The 19,537-nt window shown below is 39.8% G+C and overlaps 1 protein-coding gene and 1 non-coding gene across 4 annotated transcripts in view; one reads left to right on the top strand and one right to left on the bottom strand.

The window, feature by feature from the left end:
* The window catches only part of Sfmbt1 (Scm like with four mbt domains 1), a 105,684-nt gene that overhangs the window by 27,673 nt on the left and 58,474 nt on the right, over nucleotides 1-19,537 (bottom strand). For all 3 annotated transcript variants that reach the window (XM_055612344.1, XM_055612343.1, XM_055612346.1), the window contains exons 4-9: nucleotides 15,285-15,379; nucleotides 10,990-11,230; nucleotides 5,801-5,889; nucleotides 3,013-3,259; nucleotides 2,190-2,278; nucleotides 1,112-1,213 (exon numbers count right to left, since the gene is read on the bottom strand). In XM_055612344.1, the coding sequence (XP_055468319.1) occupies nucleotides 1,112-1,213; nucleotides 2,190-2,278; nucleotides 3,013-3,259; nucleotides 5,801-5,889; nucleotides 10,990-11,230; nucleotides 15,285-15,379 (863 nt within the window). The remainder of the gene's footprint in view (nucleotides 1-1,111; nucleotides 1,214-2,189; nucleotides 2,279-3,012; nucleotides 3,260-5,800; nucleotides 5,890-10,989; nucleotides 11,231-15,284; nucleotides 15,380-19,537) is intronic.
* LOC129680735 (U6 spliceosomal RNA) lies at nucleotides 17,514-17,616 on the top strand. Its single transcript, XR_008720735.1, has one exon. It is a non-coding gene; the product is annotated as a U6 spliceosomal RNA (small nuclear RNA).

Below are 19,537 nucleotides of genomic sequence, written 5' to 3'. Positions count from 1 at the left end.
ACCATGTAATTGGGTTGAAAGCAAAATTTAGTTTAAGCCTAGCTTAGTGGTCAACTACATTACTGTCCTAACTTCAAAAGCCAAAATGAGAATTAATGAATGTCCTTTGTGTCCTAAGCAGCCCGTATCTCTTCAGAATCCAGAGAAAAGTTGGTAGGTCTCAGTCTCACTCTCTGTCTTAAAGATTTATTTTTACTTCATTACGTACATGTGTGCCTGCCTATGTATGAGTGTATATATGCCACAGGGGAGCACGTGCTGAGAAGGCCCTAAAGCTGTAATTATAGGTGGTTATAAGCCACAATACATGGGTGCTGGGAACTAAACTGGTCCTCTGTTAAAAGCAGCTCTTAACCACTGAGCAACTTCTCCAGCTTCCAAAGAAGGTCTTAAGACTATTTACAGGCTCATTAATCTCTCATTGCTGAGAATAATCTTCCACTAAGTCAAAGACAATGTAAATCTCATCAAGTCAGATAATTAAGCATCCTAGTAACTACTCCCATAGTAAATGGGCTTCTGCTCTAGTCCTAAACAAACACCACATATCCCACATCAATCAGTAATTGCACCTTGACAATGTATTCAGCTCCTGTGCTTCCTCTTAACAAAAGCCTTAATTCTGTCAGCTGTTGGAGAGATTAAAGTCTGATTCCAGAACACATAGCTGTAAATATCTTATTGATGATGCTAATTTTGTGAGTCCCACAAGTCTCTCTTTGCCCCCCAAACCCTTCCCCTGTTTAGATAAGTGATGGCACTGCCCAGATTCATACTTTATAAATACTGTGGCCCAAATATTAGTCAAGTCCCTTTTAGTTATACAAAGTAAGGCTTGCCTCCAAACAACATTCCCTCTACTATTTTGATGCCCTGACCCTGCTCTGCTTTGGCTGTATAGAACTACTAATCTCTGAAAAAGAAAGGGCATACACACACCAAAAACAAACAAACAAAACAAAACAAAACTTGTACAATACAAATATACAAAAGTGATTCTGGCTTTACAATGAATTGTATTAATAGAGCCTAAAGATCAAATCATCATAATTTCCTCAACTAGTCACTCTGATGGCAATTCTTCCCAGAAGAATAATCATTCCCATTTCACCTTAGCAATTGTAGCAGGAGAAATCCCAAAAGGAGACCATGGGTCCACAGCTTCCAATTTCATATTTACAGAAAATTCATGAGTTCCAATAACTTGCTTATCCTGAAATACATACAATAAAAATAGAGTATATTGTACACTGATTAATTATAGTCACATGTTACCTGAACAGTTGTGACAGTTACTCATCATTGCCAGTTAGACTGAATTAGAATCACTAGGTAGCGTGTTTCTGGGTGTGTCTTTGAGGGTATTTCCAGAGAGGTTTGACCAAGGTGGGAAGAGCTATACTCTGAACCCTTATGAACTATGGTCCTGGACTGACTAAAAAGGTAGAAATTGAGCTGAGCACCAGCATTCATTTCTCTTTGCTTCCTGACAGCATGTATATTGTGACCAGAAACCTCAAGCTCCTGTCTCCATGCTTCCCAGCCATGCCAGTCTACATCCCTTCAAACAAAGAGCCCAAATAGACCCTTCAGTCCTTAGGTTGTTTTTGTTACAGGTGTTTCATCAAAACAACAAAAAAGGTAATCTAGTTAATTAAAATAACAGAATTGTTAAGCTTCTGGTAAATCCTGTAATTTATCTTCCTGGAAAAATCTATTCAGAACAACAACTCATAGAAAGTATTCCTCTCTACATCTGGAATTCAATGGGCATCTGGGAAAAAAAATCAAATTTATTTCCTAACTAGTTAAGGTTCTGTAGGTTAAGACTAGAAAAGAAAATAGGACAGTGGTGGTGCACACCTTTTATCCCAAGCACTCAGGAGGCAGGCAGATTTCTAAATTCAAGACCATCCTGGTTTACAGAGTGAGTTCCAGGACAGCCAGGGCTACACAAAGAAATCTTGTCTCAAAAAGAAAAGCAAAACAAAACATGATTACAGGGGGAAAAAAAGACATTCACTAGCTTTAGGACGATCTGGAGAGAAACCCAGGTAATTGCTGGGAAACAGGGTGATCATCATCCCTCTAGTCTGACCCCTCCTTCCCACACCAGAGGCCACAACACTCTTCTGCCTCCAACAATTATTCTTCATTCTTTAACTCTCCTAACTGCTATCTGTTTTTACCTTAAATAAGTAACAGGGTAATGGCTCTTCCTCTTTCACTTTGGCCAGAATCTCTTGCCAGTCAGCTTCATTTTTCAAATGCCTGATGGCTTCAGTGAGACAAAACAGCATGTTTTAAGAGGAAAAACTTTATATACAGTTCAACTTCTGAAAGCATTCACATAAACAAAAGTACTTTCTACTACAGGATAGGAAAGTGTCCAGGCCTTTTAAACAAACCTTCACACAAAAGAATTTTTACCTTAATCTCAGTATTAGACTCTGTTTAGGAGGCCAGAAAATTAAAAGTTTGTTAAAATATCTACAGTAAGAGCAGAGGTACTGCTATAGCCCATGAAATAATGTAATAAATACCCAAAATGGAAAACATAGTAATAAATGCAAGTGAGAGGTGAAGTATTGGTTAGAGGAAAATTCTGAGGTATAATCAGTATGCATGCTAAGTTATAAGTATAATAACAAAATCAAAGAGAAATATACACTTAATGCAACTACTTTGTACAAATAGAAAACACTTTACGTGAATTAAAGTTTTCAAAATATGTAGAATACATTTTCAGCCTCACATTTATATTAATAATAAAATAATAATGGGCCAGGCGTGGTGGTGCATGCCTGTAATCCCAGCACTTGGGTAGACAGAAGTAGGTGGATCTCTGTGAGTTCGAGGCTATCCTGGTCTACAAAGAGAGTACAGAACAGCCAAGGCTACACAGAGAATCCCTGTCTTGAAAAACCAAAACAAACAAGCAAACAAAACCCACCACCAACAAAGAAAACCAACAACAATGGACGTTTATAGGAAAGTGCTGTTACTCTTCACCTAATGGGGGCTGAAGTTCATATCCTTGTTGAGCAGCCCAGCCAATGTGATGAAGAAATGGATCTAGGTAATACAACCAGTGTTCAAAGCCATCACAACTTTCAAGTCCTTCATAGCGCAGCTTCAGCCGTCCCCCGATGTTCTCCACCACAGTGACAATCCAAGTGCTCAAAGTGTCCCGAAAAGCTTGACACTCTAGTCTGGATCCCGGAGCAATGAGATCTAAAGGGTTCCTTCCATTTCGGAGCTGTGTGTTTAAAACATCACATTGGAAAGGTTAATGCTTCTTTTTAAAAGCCAAGTTCTAAATTATTTCAAACTAGCCTTCATATTGTTTTACTCACTCCAAAACAGTGGCACCAAATTACATTGTCTACAGATAGCCTCCCACAGAATCACTTCTGGATGATATGAAAATGTTTTTTTTATAAAGAAAACCTTCCCTATGACACAATAAAATTATTTTAAACAGTATCTCTAGATTATTATTTCATTTAGTATCTTTTTTTTTTTTCAAGACAGTTTCTCTGTATAGCCTTGGCTTTTAGGAACTCGCTCCATTGACCAAGCTGTTCTCAAACTCAGAGATCCACCCGCCTCTGCGTCTTGAGTGCTGGGATTAAAGAGGCATATGCCAATACTGCCTGGCCTGGATTCATTTAGTGTAATTTTTTTAAATGGAATTTTGTTGTCTGACTGTGAAAACAAATATGATCACCATTAAAGAGAAAATCAAGCATGCCCACACTCTTCTATCATCCTAAAGACCAGACCACAGAGAATACTTGGTACACACACGACACACAAGTCAATATCTACTTCTGCTTCTCTTAGTTCTGAGTCTTTTTGCTTTTTATCTTTTTTCAAAATGTATCCTGTTTTTCACTTATAAAATCACAGATCTCTTTTTTTTTTAATTATTTATTATTCATATAGTATTCTGCCTGCATATACACCTGCATGCCAGAAGAGGGCACCAGATCTCACTATAGATGGTTGTGAGCCACCACGTGATTGCTGGGAATTGAACTCGGGACCTTTGGAAGAGCAGCCAGTGCTCTTAATTTCTGAGCCATCTCTCCAGTCCCCACAGATCTCTTTTTAATAGAGCAAATGTAAGTATCACCGACCTTTTAAATTGTTCTTAGTATTTTGCATTTAAGTGAGCAACAATATATTTACTTCTACCGAGATTTTACTTGCTTCTGATTTCTTTTTTACCCTTTCCACAATGTTCTTATGAATACAGTAACAACTCTGGGTTACAAGGAAAGGAAAGAAAAAAATTAGAGTCTAGATGAATGGTTCAACAGCTAGGAGCATGCCTTGCAGAGGACCCGAGTTTGGTTCCCAGTACCCATGTCAAGTGGCTCACAACTGCCTACAACTCTAGCTCCAGAGGATCTGACGCCCTTCTCAGACTTATGTGTACAAACCCATACTCAGACACATATAAATACACATAACTAAAAATAAAATAACAAACTGAGCATGGTGGTACACATCTTTATCCTAGAACTCAGGAAACAGCAGCAGACAAACTTCTGTGAGCTCAAGGCCACCATGGTCTAAATAGGGAATTTGAGGCTAGCCAGAGCTACACAGTAACTGACACATGCGCAGGCACACACACACCAAGAAAAAAATTTTTTAAACTTAAATTGTAATATCTACATATGTACTTAAAACTGTAAGCTGGGCATGGTGCACACCTATAATCCCAGCACTTGGGGAGGCAGCAGGCAGATCTCAGTGAGTTCAAGGCCAGCCTGGTCTATATACTAAGTCTAAGACAGCTAAGACTATACAGAGAAACCCTATCTTGAGAAAATAAACTAAAATAAAACTACAATAAAGAGCCAGATTCTCATCACCCATGTAGAGTATGGAGGCAGGCAACCATAAGCCCAGCACAGTGAAGACAGAGCTATGAGGATCGCTAAAAGGCTTGCTGGACAGTCAATCTAGCCATTTAGTGACTTCCAGGATAAGTGAGAGACTGTCTCAAAAAATAAAGGGGACAACAACTGGCACCCAATGTGAACCTTTGATCTGTACATGCACACATACAAATAGAAACGAGACTCGAGGAAACTTAATTTGTACAGCAGTTACCTTGGGCTCATGTCCCAGACTACAGGAGTGGAGATGGAATTAAAGAACAAGAACATTCCAGCTCATTTGGAACAAGCTCATTCCTAAGTCATCACTTAATCAACACCTGACCCCCATAGTTGTGGCTGGCCTGGAACTCTTTATATAGAGCAAGCTGGCCTAGAACTCAGATTTTTGTCTGAGTCTGCTCCCTGAGTGCTGGGACCTAGTATAAGCTGCTCTGTGAAGCTTTCCTGTCTAGATGTATAAAAGAAAAAAGAATACATTAATAGCTACAAGTTTCAAGATGACAGAATCATGGTCAATGCAGGACAGGATATTATATTTGCTCATTGTTCACAACCTCATTCATTCATTCATTTAATATTTACTAGGAGTTTGAGATATGTGAGACCCTGAGTAAGGATAAAAGATTAATCTGAGTATAAAAAAACTTTTAGCATTGTTTGAAATAGAGTGTTCACAATAGGCATGGAAGTATGTATCAGTAGAACCTTATAAGGCTACTAATTCAAAAGCTTCTCAGTACTAAGTGCCACTTCTGAAACTAAACATTCCAATTCTTTTGCTTATGACTCTAATAACAATGTTTCTTCTTCTTAAAAGTAAATTAGCAATCAATTTTGCATTCCTTGCAAAGGTTTTCCATACTGGTTTAAGCAGTGATACTCACGTCCTCTAGCAGAGACACAGGAGGACTGAAGGCTCCTATCAGGGTCTGCTGTAGAAATGCATCCCAATCAGATACTTTATCTTTGATGCCTAAATGAGAGAAAACATGGTTATTACTTGTGTTAGCCATAGAACACAAAGAAACTTGACATATAGAAATGGCTTAAGACTAGAGTGGTGGAACACACCTGTTACCCCAGCACTCAGAGAGGCAGAGGCAAGCAGATCTCTGTGAGCTCAAGGTCAGCCTGGTCTACAAAGTGAGTCCAGGACAGCTAAGGCTACAAAGAGAAACCCTGACTGGGGAGGGGGGGGTGTATATTTATCATTTAAAAATGAGTGTATTGCTTCTTTGAGAGCTTGAATAAATTAAACAAAATACCTCTAAACTTGCCTACCCTATTCTCTACATAGCCATATTCTGGCTAGTTTTTTGTTTGCTTGTTTGTTTGTTTGTTTGTTTGTTTGTTTGTTTTTGCCTTGATACAAGCTAGGGTCTTCTGGGAAGAAGAAACTTCAACTGAGAAAATGTTCCCATCACACTGGCCTATACAGTCTGGCAAGGGGAAGGTAAAAATATTCCAGAAGTGAATTATATTCTTCCACAAAGAGGTACGTAAGGTCTGGCTATCCATCCTTCTGTGACATTAATAGCTCTTTAAAAATTATGTGTGTCATGCGTGTATGATATAACTGTGTTTACAATCACTGTGAGCATACACAGGAGTCCAACAGAGAATGCCAGGCATTCCTGTATCGTTTTCAACTTGTTCCACTGAGAATAACTCATATTCTTGTTGTCTTACTTATAGCTCTTCTTAAGCTAACCAGAGAGCAGCTCTCTTAGCTTGGCTCCTATTGCTTTTTCTCGAGTGGGCCAGCCCTGCGGGTGCTACCCTCCTTGCTCTCCGCTGTACAAGTGTTACAGGCGCACACAGCCACTGTGAGGGTGCTGGACTCTACGCTCAGGCCCCTCGGGTTTGCAGAGCAAGAGCTCTTACCCACCGGGCCGTCTTCACGGCCTCAAACAGCCTTTAATTGTCACTATCATTGTTCATCAATTAATCAAAATGTTTCCTTAAAGAAAAACTATTTGATGAACCTGAAGTAAAATTTATGAAATCAGGCTATATTGATGATTCTTTTATTCTTCCTCCATATTTCCTTTTAAAATAGTCAGCCATCAATAAAGTTTTTGTTTACACATTTTACTATGAAGTCATACACAAATGACTTCATATGGTTGCAGCCCCTGAAGCTATTGTCCTTATTAATGCCCAAACTGTCTCTTTGGTCAGAGGATGTCTCTTGAGGTTGGTTCCTGAGTCCTTGTGTTATAACGTGACAGTATGGCAAGAGAGTTCTGGCTCATTTGCATATTCCCTAGCCCGAACCAGAACCAGCTGCTTCTCTAAGGAACTGCAATTTGTTTCAGTAAAAATAGTATTTATTTAAAGTCAGATGTGGTAGCTCACAAATGTAATTCCAGCAACGGAGAGGTGCAGGCAGAAGAATCGAGTTCAAGATCATCTTTGGTTATACAGTGAGTTTTAGGCTAGCCTGGGCTACATGAGACCCAGCCTCAAACAATAACAACAAAAATGGTAATTAAAGATACTAAGTGAGTGCAGCTGCCACTGGGTTGTTTCTAGGCCTTTTCAGTGTCTAGAACTAAAAGAATCTCATTTGCTGCTTCTTTAAAAGATCATACATGTACCTACCTTCTTCTATATGAACTGTATTTCTTTTTATCAGGCCAAATATATTAGTTTTTAATTAGGCATTATTATTTTGCTTTATTTAAAAGTATACCAATAACTATTTCAATACCATCAGTTCTACAACCAACACTATGACCACTGAAACAAAAGGTTTTTGTTTGGGTCCCTAAATACACTCCTACTAGGAATGGACATGCAAATCACATATTACAGTCATTGAAAAAATTTTGTGGCTACCCATCAAGCTCTGTCTACACACACAAAGTTTTATTTTGCTTTGTGAGAGAGTTGCTTTTTAAATTTCAATTTTGTTTCATAGTTACATTCAGAAAATTTCTCATCATTTTACCAAACTCCTTTCAGGTAACTTTTCTATATTATTTCATTTATTTCTAAGAATAAATAAATATATACACAAACACATTCATATGCTTATAGTCTCTATTCATTTTCTTCCTTTCTGGTTTTTAAATTTGTCTATGCTGACCTCTGAGGGCACCAGGCACACTCTCATACACAATAAAAATTACAACAAAAACAAAAGACATACAAAACTCCACTCATACACATAAAATTTTAAAAATAAAAACACCAAAATTGTGAGTTTATACCACTATTCAGATGCTCCCCTCTACTGCTGCCTATTTGCTTTTTAGCAATAACACTCTATCTACATTGTATTCTTATATGTACCAGGTATCTCTTTATAATAATAAAAATCATTCATTTGGTTTCCTAAATCCTCTTTTTTTTTTTTTTCTTTTTTAGAGACAGGGTTTTTCTGTGTTACCTTGGCTGTCCTGGAACTCGCTATGTAGACCAGGCTGGCCTCAAACTCAAAGAGATCTACCTGCCTCTGCCTTCTGAGTGTTGGGATAAAAAGCGTGAACCACCACGGCCTGGCTTGGACATGGCAAGAGAAAGCAACATGCAGCTCAGAGCTTTCTCTTTTTTCTAAAAATGTTAGCATGATTAGTCAAAGTAAAAAAAAATCTGAAGATTAAATAATAGCACTTTACCAGACTGACTTTTCTGACTTTGGTATTTTACTGTTCTGCTCATGAATGTATTTTTAGAAATACATTACAGTTTCTATGAGTAAAAAGCGCAACATGACTAAAACTAATTCTCAAACAGTTCTTTAAAAGAAGACTATGGGGATAGGGAGAAAGGATGAAACAAATGTGGTAAAACATCAACAACTGGTAAAATATCAGTCATCAGAGTATTTTTATACAATTCTTATAAATTTCATGTAAATCTGAAACTAAATTAAAATAAAAAGTTATAAAAAGTCCTAAGGTTTCTTGAATCCACAATCCCTCTTCCTTTCTCTACCTTTATCTTTTCCTTTTACATTTTTTTTTTAATTTAAGTAAAATTTTTTACATTTACTTACTTTAAATACTGGATGCTTTTATCTATGTATATGTTTGTGTACCACATGCATTCCTGGTGTCCACAGACATTAGAAGAGAGCACCAGATTCCTGGGTATTGTAGTTTTGAGCTACCATCTGTGTCTTCTTCAGTTTCTATGGCCTCTGCTATTAGGAATCTTGCTTGAGTACCCCTCATATCCTCCCAGGAGCCTACCCTGACTTAGGTCTCCAGCTTTTCACAGAAATAAGGCCACCTTCAGTTTCTCTTTACTCTACAGGCCTTCTGTCCTCTTGCCCTCACTCTCCCCAGGTCTCTGATCTCTACTCTCTTAACTCTCTGTGATCCCTTCCTACCTGTTCCCTCTCTTCAACCACTACCTCTGTCTAGGCCATATCCCCTTCCAAGTGAGATTTACGCATCCTCCCTTGGCTCATTTATGTTACTCATCTTTTGGTCTGCACCTACAAGATGTGCAGGGATAAAGACAGAGCAGACAGAGCAGAGACTGAGGGAATGCCCAAGCAAGGACTGGTCCAACCAAAGACCTACCCTATCCGAGAGTGCCAACCCCTGGCACTATGAATGATACTCTGCTACACTAGCAGACAGGAGCCCAACAGAGTTGTCCTCTGAGAGGTGCTACCCAGCAATGAGGCAAAACAGATGTCAAGGTTCACAGCCAAACTTTGGGCAATTCATAGGGAGTCTTGTGGAAAAGTGAAAGGAAAGAGAAAAGGACCTGGAGGTGACAGGAACTCCATTAAGACCAACACAGCCAACTAACCATGACCCAGGGGGGGTTGCTGAGACTGAAGCATCAACCAAGGACTATGCATGAACTGGACCTAGGCCCCTTACAAAGACGTAGTGCATGAGCAGCTTAGGCCTCATGCGAGTCCTCTACAGACTCAGTTGACAGCCTTTTGATCATTTTCCCCTGGCGTGATTGCCTTGCCAGGTCATAGGGGAAGAGGGCACACTCAGTCCTGATGCAACTTGATGATGAGTTGGAGAGAATGGGAAAGGAAGCTCCCCTTTTGGGGAAAGGGAAAAGGGAGGGATTAGGGAGAGAGAGTAGACTGGAGGGAGAGGAGGGATGGGGCTTCAACAAGGATGTAAAATGAATAAAAAATACTTATAAATAAAGAATAAATGAATTATGCTGAATTAAAGAAAAGAAGAAGTTCAAGGTCACTCATGGCTATACAGCAAATTAAAGGCCAACTAGAGCTATGACAGACAATGTCTCAAAAAATAAATAATAACTAAAATAAGAGGCTGGAGAGATTGCTTAGCAGTTAAGAGCACTGACTGTTCTTCCTGAGAATCCAGATTCAATTTCCAGCACCCACACAGCAGCTCACAACCAGCTCTAACTCCAGTCCCAGAGGAACCAACACCCTCTTCTGGCCTTCTCTGATTATAATAGAACAAGGTCCTGCTTTCTGGAAGAGCTGGCCTCTGAGGACCCAAGACTGGGCCTCTTGGCACAACCCCTCACCAAATCAGAGACGAAGACTAATAAGGAGCTATGAAAGGCATGACCAAACAAAAACCAGCAGAGTACTGGGTCTGACAGAACATGTCTATAAGCCCAGCTACTTTAGGAAGGAGAAGCAAGAGGATAGCAGGTTGAAAGCCAGCCTCGGCTAGACAGTAATGAAAGCATAGCTTGGTCAACTCAGCCATATCCTGTCTCAAAATAAAGAAGTTTTTAATAGGGGGAAGAGGCTGGAGAAATGGCTCAGCAGTTAAACACAGAGTTTGATTCACAGCATTTTCATGGCAGCTCTCAAAACTGTCTATAATTTCAGTTATAGACAGGAGATCTGAGACCCCCTTCTAGTACACACATATGCACTCACACTTAACACACACAGTAAAACAAGATAAATCATGGATAATATGATTTCATTTTAAAAACAAGGAAATATGCATTACTCCCTACGAAACTTTTCATTCAAAATGTTAGCATAAAAAGCTTCATAAATCTATGTGAGAGTAGACTGAAAAACTTAAGATCATGACCAATCTAAATTTTCTTACAGCAATCTTCTAGCACACCTTGAAAAGAAGTATTTCACTACCTTCTGGAGCTTCAAGGGTCTTCTTATTCTGCCGACACCACCCAATGGGATAGAGGCCAGTTTTCCTGATATCACACCAGAAGTCTGCTTTCCGGTCTTCCCCATAGCCTTCGTAACGGAGCAGGAGCAGCTGCTCACAGGCAGTGATGACGGTGGCAACCCAGTAAGTTTCAGGGTCTATTTTCACAGCTACCTCTAGCTTCATCCCAGGAGCAAATCCATTTTGCAAGCGTATGTCCACCTAAAGACAGAAATGTTATTAGGCAACAGATAAACATATTACATGAGTGTTTCTCCGCCCCAAATTCTTTTTAAAGACCTAACATTTCTGAAGCACTAAATTGTAACTCATTGAAGTGGTCTACGAAAAAAAAAAAAAATAGAAGTAGCTACAGGCCTTTGTCCCACATGACAGTAATGAAACTTGGTATTTTTAACAACATAGTCTATTATGATCATAGTGTCTTCTAGAAAGCATATACATTACTAAACATTCACATTTTCATAACTTTCAACATGGCTTCAAGTGACATCTATACCATTCAACAACAACAATTTAGGAAGCCATAATAGGGAAATGACAAAAGCCATAGAGGTAATAAATCAGTAGTGTTATGAATAGTATGTGCTACACTTCCAGTGTCACAGTCTATGCTTCTGTCAGCTACTCTAATAAAGTGCTCCAACGTAGAGGAAAAGTTACATGGTGACAAAGATATAGATTAGCAATTCAAAAGTACATTAAATTAAGTATATGAACACACTATGGATAATAACAGCCTCTGTGGAAGAAGCTACGAATAAAAGAGGGAGGAGAGATTAAAGTGAACCTTGTCATTCTGAAGTGGAAACAGGAGTATCTAAATAAAAATACAGTATTGGTAAGAAAGCAGTATAGACATGGATATAGGTATATTTATTAACTCTGAACTCAGAGGACCACAGATATAGAAGTAAACTTATCACTGTCCAAATCTTCATTTTTACATAACATATTCCAATAAACAAGAACAGGCAATCATGGAGAAACTAATGGTTACAATTCTGAAAAAATAAAAATAAGATAGGATCCTGAAATATCTTGTGATAATAAACAGAAATATTTAAAAAAAAAATGAACACATGTCAAAAGGAAACAAAAGGCTCTTCTATGGTGACAGTGGCAAACCAAAAGATAAATGCAGAAAAAAAAATGATGGAAAAATATGAGCAGGTGATTTCCAAGTAGGCCCAGAACTCAAGACACTGAGGCAGGACCATGATGAGCTCTAAGCCTGCCTGGACTACATTGAAACCTTACCACAAAAAAAAAAAAAAAAAAAAAAAAAAACAAGAGAAATGAACACAATTGTCATTAGACAAGCATCATATTAATAAGCATGGCAAGCAAGAATTATTGTCAGATACTAAAACTACTTAGATAGAAAACATATTTGCATAATCTCAAAGGATCGCTCTATAGGATTTTATCAACTGCCAAAGGCAAAACAGTAACACTGCAATGAAGAAAACTGACAGACAGCACTTTAAACTGATCAAAGTTAATATAACTCCTGTATCATCAATAATGGAATTATATGCGCTTGTCGACACCATACCAAAAAAAAAAAAAAAAAAGAACTTTATTTTCTTTGGCATGCTTGCCATATCTGCATTTACTTAATTGGGGTTGGGGGTCCCGAATTGAGAAATCCTGCACAAAATAAGTGATAGGTAATATACATCCTTCAAGAGTCAAGTTCATGAAAGAAGAATGATGACAAGAGGAGACTCTGGATGTGACAGATAAAGTAAATAAAGGGGATGAGGAGAGATAAAGTACCTGCTCCCAGCCTTGAGTGTCTTGAGTTCAACCCTTGGGAGAACTCCTGCAAGTTGCTTTCCAACCTCCAGACATGCACTGTGGCACACCAACACATATTTATACTCACACAGATTAAGTAAAGATGTAATAAAAGTTAAAAGAACAAATGGAAATGTAGTCAAAATCACTGGAAAATGAGAGTGAAGTCCTTAAATGAGCCAAAAGCAAAGTCTCATGTTCTTTCTTTTTAAATAAATACATAGTTTTCTTAAAATAAAAACTTGACAATATAGAGTGAAATTAACATTTAAAAGTTTTTTCTCAGAAATCTATCTCATGCCCAAGACGACCTTACACTCTAGGACAGGTCTAAACAATACCAAGAACTCATGGATCTCATGATTTAAGACAGAGCATGTTGACCATCAGTTACTTCTGAAAATTCTGTTTTAGATTTTCAAGGGAACTAGTATCCCAATATGCAGATAATTTCCTGAGACCAGGGCTTTGGAAATCATTCAACACTTAAACAGACTCAATTAAATTTGTGCTGCCCATGACTTAATCTTGCCAGAAAAAAATTTCAGAGTTTAAAGTTCAAACAGTAAGGAAGCAGCGCTTCTACCCTACGAGCACAGCACCACCCCTTCCTATCCCAGAATGCTCCCTTAGCTCCCTGCACTGCTTCAGCCAGGGCTCTGCCTGACAAAATGACACTATAACCATATCACTGGAGCAAGACTGTACTGTTTTAAGAATTAGTACCGCTGATACTGACTGGTCTGCCTCTGTCTACTCTGCGGTAAAACAGTAAGAGCCTTCCTTCCAAGGAGTCTTCATCTCCCATGTGGCCACCTTGGTTGCCCTTTGAGAACACTCAGCTCAGGCAGACAAGCACCTTAGCTGGAGGGCTGGGGTCTTTAATTACAGCTAGTAGGCAGTCTCAGTCCTCATTTTCAGTGCCAACAAAATCTTGTGAAAAATAAAAGAATCTGAATAGAGAACCACAGATTACCATTTCCCTAATCAGCCCTAAATTTAAAAATAATCCTTCCCATGCCAGGTGGGGTAGCACACGCCGTTATACCTAGCACTTGGGAGGCAGAGGCAGGAGTTTGAGGCCAACCTGGTTAGTACAAAGTACAGCCAGGGAAATTACACAGAGAAACCACTCTATCTTGAAAAACAAAAAGCAAACAAAAATTCTACTCAATCTTCCTTTCTCCACATCCCATTCTTCCCATCCCCAGTTAGGAAGATTTGAGAACCACTGGCCTAAAAATCAACTGCAAATCAAAGTTTATACAAATGTAATTGAAGGAAGGGACCAGGAGGTCAGGTTCCATTCCAAGTAGCAGTAGAACTTGGAAGGATCTGCCACATAGTTCTGGTTTTAGAATCAAGAATAAAGGAGAAAAGGGGTCATGTAAACACCATCCCCCAAAGGTTAAGGAAAGCCACTAAGGCCAGGTTATGGCAGGCCCAGAGAGAGCAGTACCATCAAGCTGTGAAAGTGAAGCCTGTGTTGAAGACCCCAAGATGTTGGAGATGCCAGAACCATGGACTATCTGCCAAAGAGAGCTGCGAACAGAAATACCAGCCCAAGAGAGGAGTGTTAAAGTCAGCAAAGCTAGAAGGACAAAGGCTATCTAGGCTCTTTAACATCAGACATAGAACTATAGGATCTAGAATTTGTCCTGCTAGGTTTTGGACTTGCTTAGCCTTGTATTTCCTCACTTATGCCCCCTTTCCTCTTTTTTGGAATGGTAATATATATTCCTTGTCAGTATACATTAGAAGTATGACATTTGCTTTTTGATTTTTATTAATTTACAATGAAGAGATTTCCTTGAGTCTCAGAAGAGACTTTGAACTTTTAAACAGTCTTGATACCAAAGACTATGAGGACTTCTGAAGTTGGGCTAAATGCATTTTGCATTATGGTATGGCTATTGGCCTATGGGGGTCAGAGCGGGGAATATGGTGATTTGAATGAGAATGGCCCCCAAAGGCTCATACTTGAATGCTTAGACACCAGTTGGTTTGCAAAAGATGAGGACGTGTGACCTTGCTGGAGAAGGTGTGTCACGTGGGTGGGCTCTGAGGTTTCAAGAACCCACAGCATTGCGGTTAGCTCTCTCTCTGCCTTGTGGTTATCCTCCCAACATGTGAGTTTGCAACCTGCTTGCATGTCGCCAACCACTGACCTCTCAAACAGTAAGTCCCCAACAAATTATTTCTTCTGTAAACTGATTTGGTCATGGTGCTTTGTCACAGCAGTAGAAAAAAATTCTAAGGCAAAATACAAAGATTAAAAGAAAAGGGGTAAGCCAGACATGGTGGCACACATCTTTATTCCCAGCACTAGAGAAAGCAGGTAATCTCTCTAAACATGGAGCAAGTTCCAAGACAGCCAGGGTTACACAGTGAGACCCTGTCTCAAGAGGAAAAAAGAAAAAGGAGGAAAGAAAAGTCAAGGGTTATTGCTCACATGTCTAAATGATGCATAGGGAACAGTGGTGGACCCTGTCTCTTCCAAATAGTCTTCCCAGCTGAACTCTACTTCTTCCACACCAGACCCAAGATCTGAAAAAGAAAACAGGGCAACAAAGTAGCATCTCCAAGTAAACTCAAAGGCATATAAACAAACTTCCTGTAAAACAAATTGATTTTATACACAAAAAAAATTAAGCAATTTTTGTTTAATGGCAGGTTCCCTAAGTCAGTTCAATTCAACATAACAGTCATTTGAAACAGTCTCTGTTGCTGGATGTGGTGGTTTGAATAAGAATAGACCCCATAGGCTCATATATTTGGATGTTTGGTCGTTAGAGCATGGCACTATTTGATAGTGATTAGGAGGTTGGAATAAGTCTGGCCTTCTTGGAGAAAGCGTGTCACCAGGGATGAGCTTCTAGGTTTCAAAAACACAAACCAGACTTAATAAAGTCAGACATCTGGGAGACCTGCCCATCCAGATATAGAACTCTCAGCTCCCTCTCCAGTCCCATGTCCGCCTGCTCCCCACCTTGTTTGCCACTAGGAGGATAATGGACTAAACCTCTCTAAGTGTATGCCAGTCCAGTTTCACTGTTTTTCTTTAGAAGAGCTGTTGTGGTCATGGTTATCTCTTCACAGCAATAGAACACTGACACTGGGGACAGGGAGGACTAAATCTAAAGTTTACACAATGGATCATGTAAAACCAGTGAGACTATGAAGCTATTCGTAGTACTTTGAACTCAAATATATAGTACCTGTTGTCTATTCTCCCTGACTCAGGCAGCGGGGACAGATTTCCTTGCCCTGGACTCCCTTTGTAAACTTTGTAAATCCTCAGGCAGGAAAGCAGCCAGATCCCAGGCTGAGGAGCTCTAGCAGCCAGGCCCCACCCCCAGACCTCTCTGACTTTAGTAACTGCAGCAACATTCCAGCCCCTCAATAGGACACCCCCCCCCCAGGTTATGCTAATTTTAGGTGAAAAGTCTAAAAAACAAGCCACCAACCCCTGAGAAGGAAAACCCATTGTGTAAAAGTACAATTTCTGTATCCATTCCTCCGTTGAGGGACATTACAAATCAAAACGACCCTGAGATTTGACCTTACAGCCATCAGAATGGCTAAGATCAAAAACTCAAGTGACAACACAAAATGGAGAGGTTGTGGAGAAAGGGGAACCCTTCTCCGTTGCTGGTGGGAATGTAAACCTGTACAACCACTATGGAAATCATCTGGAGCTTTCTTAGATAATTAGGTATGGTGCTTCCCCAAGATCCAGCTATACCACTCCTAGGCATATGTCTAAAATATGCTCAAGTGTACAGCAAGGACATTTGCTCAACCATGTTCGTAGCAGCTTTATTCATAATAGCCAGAACCTGGAAACAACCTAGATGGAAGGGAAGGAGGAAGGAACAACCCCATCAGTAGACTCAGAGAGGGGCAGGAAGGAGATGAGGGAGAGAGGGTGGGATTGGGAAGAAATGAGGAAGGGAGGGTGGGATAGGGAGGGAATGAGGGAGGGGGCTACAGCTGGGATACAAAATGAATTAACTGTGACTAATATAAAAAAATTAAAAATTAATTAAAAAGAAAGAAAGAAAAACCCAGGCTTCCCCAGGCTCAAACTTGAAATCCCACCAATTCTCACCCTGGAAATCTCTGCCCTAGAAAACTCTACACCCTAAGAAAGCCTATATAAAGGCTGCATCTGTTCAGTTCTCTGCCATCCTCTCCATGGAGCAGGGGCAGCCAACCCTGGATTTGTCCCCTACATCCTGGACCCTCCCAATAAATCTCTTTTATGAGATTTGCTGTCTGGTGTGACTCATTGGAAGAAGCTAAACTATAATGAGAAGAAGGGAAGAAACAAAGTAGAGCAGGGCTGAGGCTCCTGAGGTCCTCGGCTCACCCAGGGATATTCCCCAGCCACCTCATGTGATTCCTGGGCTCCAGGGTCTCAGGATGCCCTTGCACTGGAATACTTCAGAGCTCTGCGGTTCCTGTGTGCCTGTGTCTCAGGATACCCTTCATTGGAATACCGTGTGCCATCAGAGCTGTGTGGTTCCTGGGCTTCCAAGTCCCAGGACACCCTCCTATCCGAGCAGGAAGGTCAACAGTATCTAACACCAACATGTAGGATTCTTAATAGACATCTCAAATTTATACTGCGATTTTGATTCTGAGTATTCTGCAACTGAGTAAAAATATTACTAGCCATGCTTACTTCAGCAGCCCATGCACTAAATTGGACTGATAAAGAGAAGATTAGCATGGCCTCTGCAAAGGATGACACACAAATTGGTGAGGCATTCAAAAACAAAGAATGAATGAAAAAGGAAGAAGGAAGGAAGGAGGGAGGGAAGGAGGGAGGGAGGGAAGGAGAGAGGGAGGGAGGGAGGGAGGGAAGGAAGGAAGAAAGGAAGGAAGGAAGGAAGGAAAGAAGGTAGTTCTATCCAATATTTTCACTCAATCCAAAAAGTGTGAACTTAATTTTTGATGCCCTTCCCTTTTTATTCAGCCTTATATACAACTCAATGAAGCATATCCTAAATATATTTCTCATGATATCCACTACTGTCTCTAGAGCAAAGCCTATTCATATATCTTTTACCTCTCACTCATATAAAGCTGCAAAGGCTCTACAGGATCTGACCTACCCTTCCACTTTTTATGAACCAGGTCACAACTCCCTGTAAATTCAGCTCTAGGAAACCTGATGCCCTCTGGCCTCTGTGGGCATTGCATTCACATAGACAAATTCATATACATAATTTAAACCTCTTTTAAAAAGTGGAGCTGGAAGCTTCCTCCTTGCTGACTAGTTTTGCGTAACTAGGAGGTGCAATGTAGGATGTTGAAGTTATCAACACTTTTACTCAGCCATGGATCCAACAGGTTTCAATACCAACTATTGTATAAGATGTGCTCACTGGTGCACTAGTGGCATGAATATTGTGGGGAAATAGATTACTTTCTGCTTGAATATGAAACCTGTTTCACATGAAGAAAATTTATAACTGGTAAATCTGATCAAAAGCCCATGCCTGGAGAGGTCAGAGGCCCTAGTGAGAAAATCTCCCAGTTGTTTTGCTAAATGAATATACTATGTCCATTAAATCACCTTATAAACATATTTCTTTGTGCACAAACTATCAGCTTTGGTCAAAAGCCTATTTTTGCCATCTGAGATTCATAAGTGGTCCAAGTGCTGAGAATAAATAAATAAATGCTCAAGCATAAATGAGGCACAGTATTACTCACTCTGTGAGGGTCAGAGAACATGGTAAAAAAGAGGGAATACAAGAGCCAGAAGAACAGATGGAATGCTGTGGAAAGTGACATAGTCATTGCATTCATGAATTCACAGTGGCTGTGAGTACACATGTAAGAACTACACAAGCCTGGGCCTATCAACATTCCATAACAGAGGAGAGAGGAAACCAGTAGCCTGTACTTTTCTCTGAGGATCTATAAAGATAGTGGTTGCCAGGGGAGGAAGAGACATTTTTTTCAGTGGTGTAACCAATGGCAAATGCCCAAGATACTGTAAATAATTTTTCACCACTGCTCTTATAAGCTAATTAGACTCACTGGATCACCAAAAAGAAAAAGGCATGAAAAGTAAACAAGGCAGTTGAGAAGAGAAAGGACATAGTAGAGTGTTAATAGGGGAGGAATATAACCAAAATATAGTACACAGCTGTATGAGAATCATCTTATTGAAATAAGACCTACTGCTATGTATAATTAATAGACATGAATTAAGAAAAAATATAAAATGGTATGGCCACTCTGGATAACAGTACGGGTTTTATCAGTATGCTTACCACTTTTAAAGTGCACTCCTGACTGCAGAATGCCCAACCCCAAATGAAACATCTATATCACACAACCTCCTCCCCAAGGCTCAGAGACCATGAAATTGTGATTGCAACAAGGGTAAAACCTGTACAAAACCAAGCTGGCCAAAATCCCAACACAGGTGCAGGAAGGGCTCACAAATACCATCATCAGCTAAAGAGCTACTGGAAATGAATGGCTGCTGGAAAAGGAAAGTCAGTTCTCTTTGGATGTAGCCCTTGATAGGTTGCCCATGTTCTAACAGATGGCCCTGTTCCCATGCACATACAGGCAGCACTAAGTGGACCCACTGGATTTTTTAATAGTACACGAAGTTAATTGGGAACAGTGGTTACGGTCTTTGGAAGGGTTGGAGGAGAGGAGAGAATGGATTTGACCGAA

The sequence above is a fragment of the Psammomys obesus genome, unplaced genomic scaffold (genome assembly GCF_907164565.1).
Source record: "Psammomys obesus unplaced genomic scaffold, mPsaObe1.curated_primary_1811, whole genome shotgun sequence".
Taxonomy (NCBI): domain Eukaryota; kingdom Metazoa; phylum Chordata; class Mammalia; order Rodentia; family Muridae; genus Psammomys; species Psammomys obesus.
This window is presented reverse-complemented; position numbering and strand designations above follow the sequence as displayed.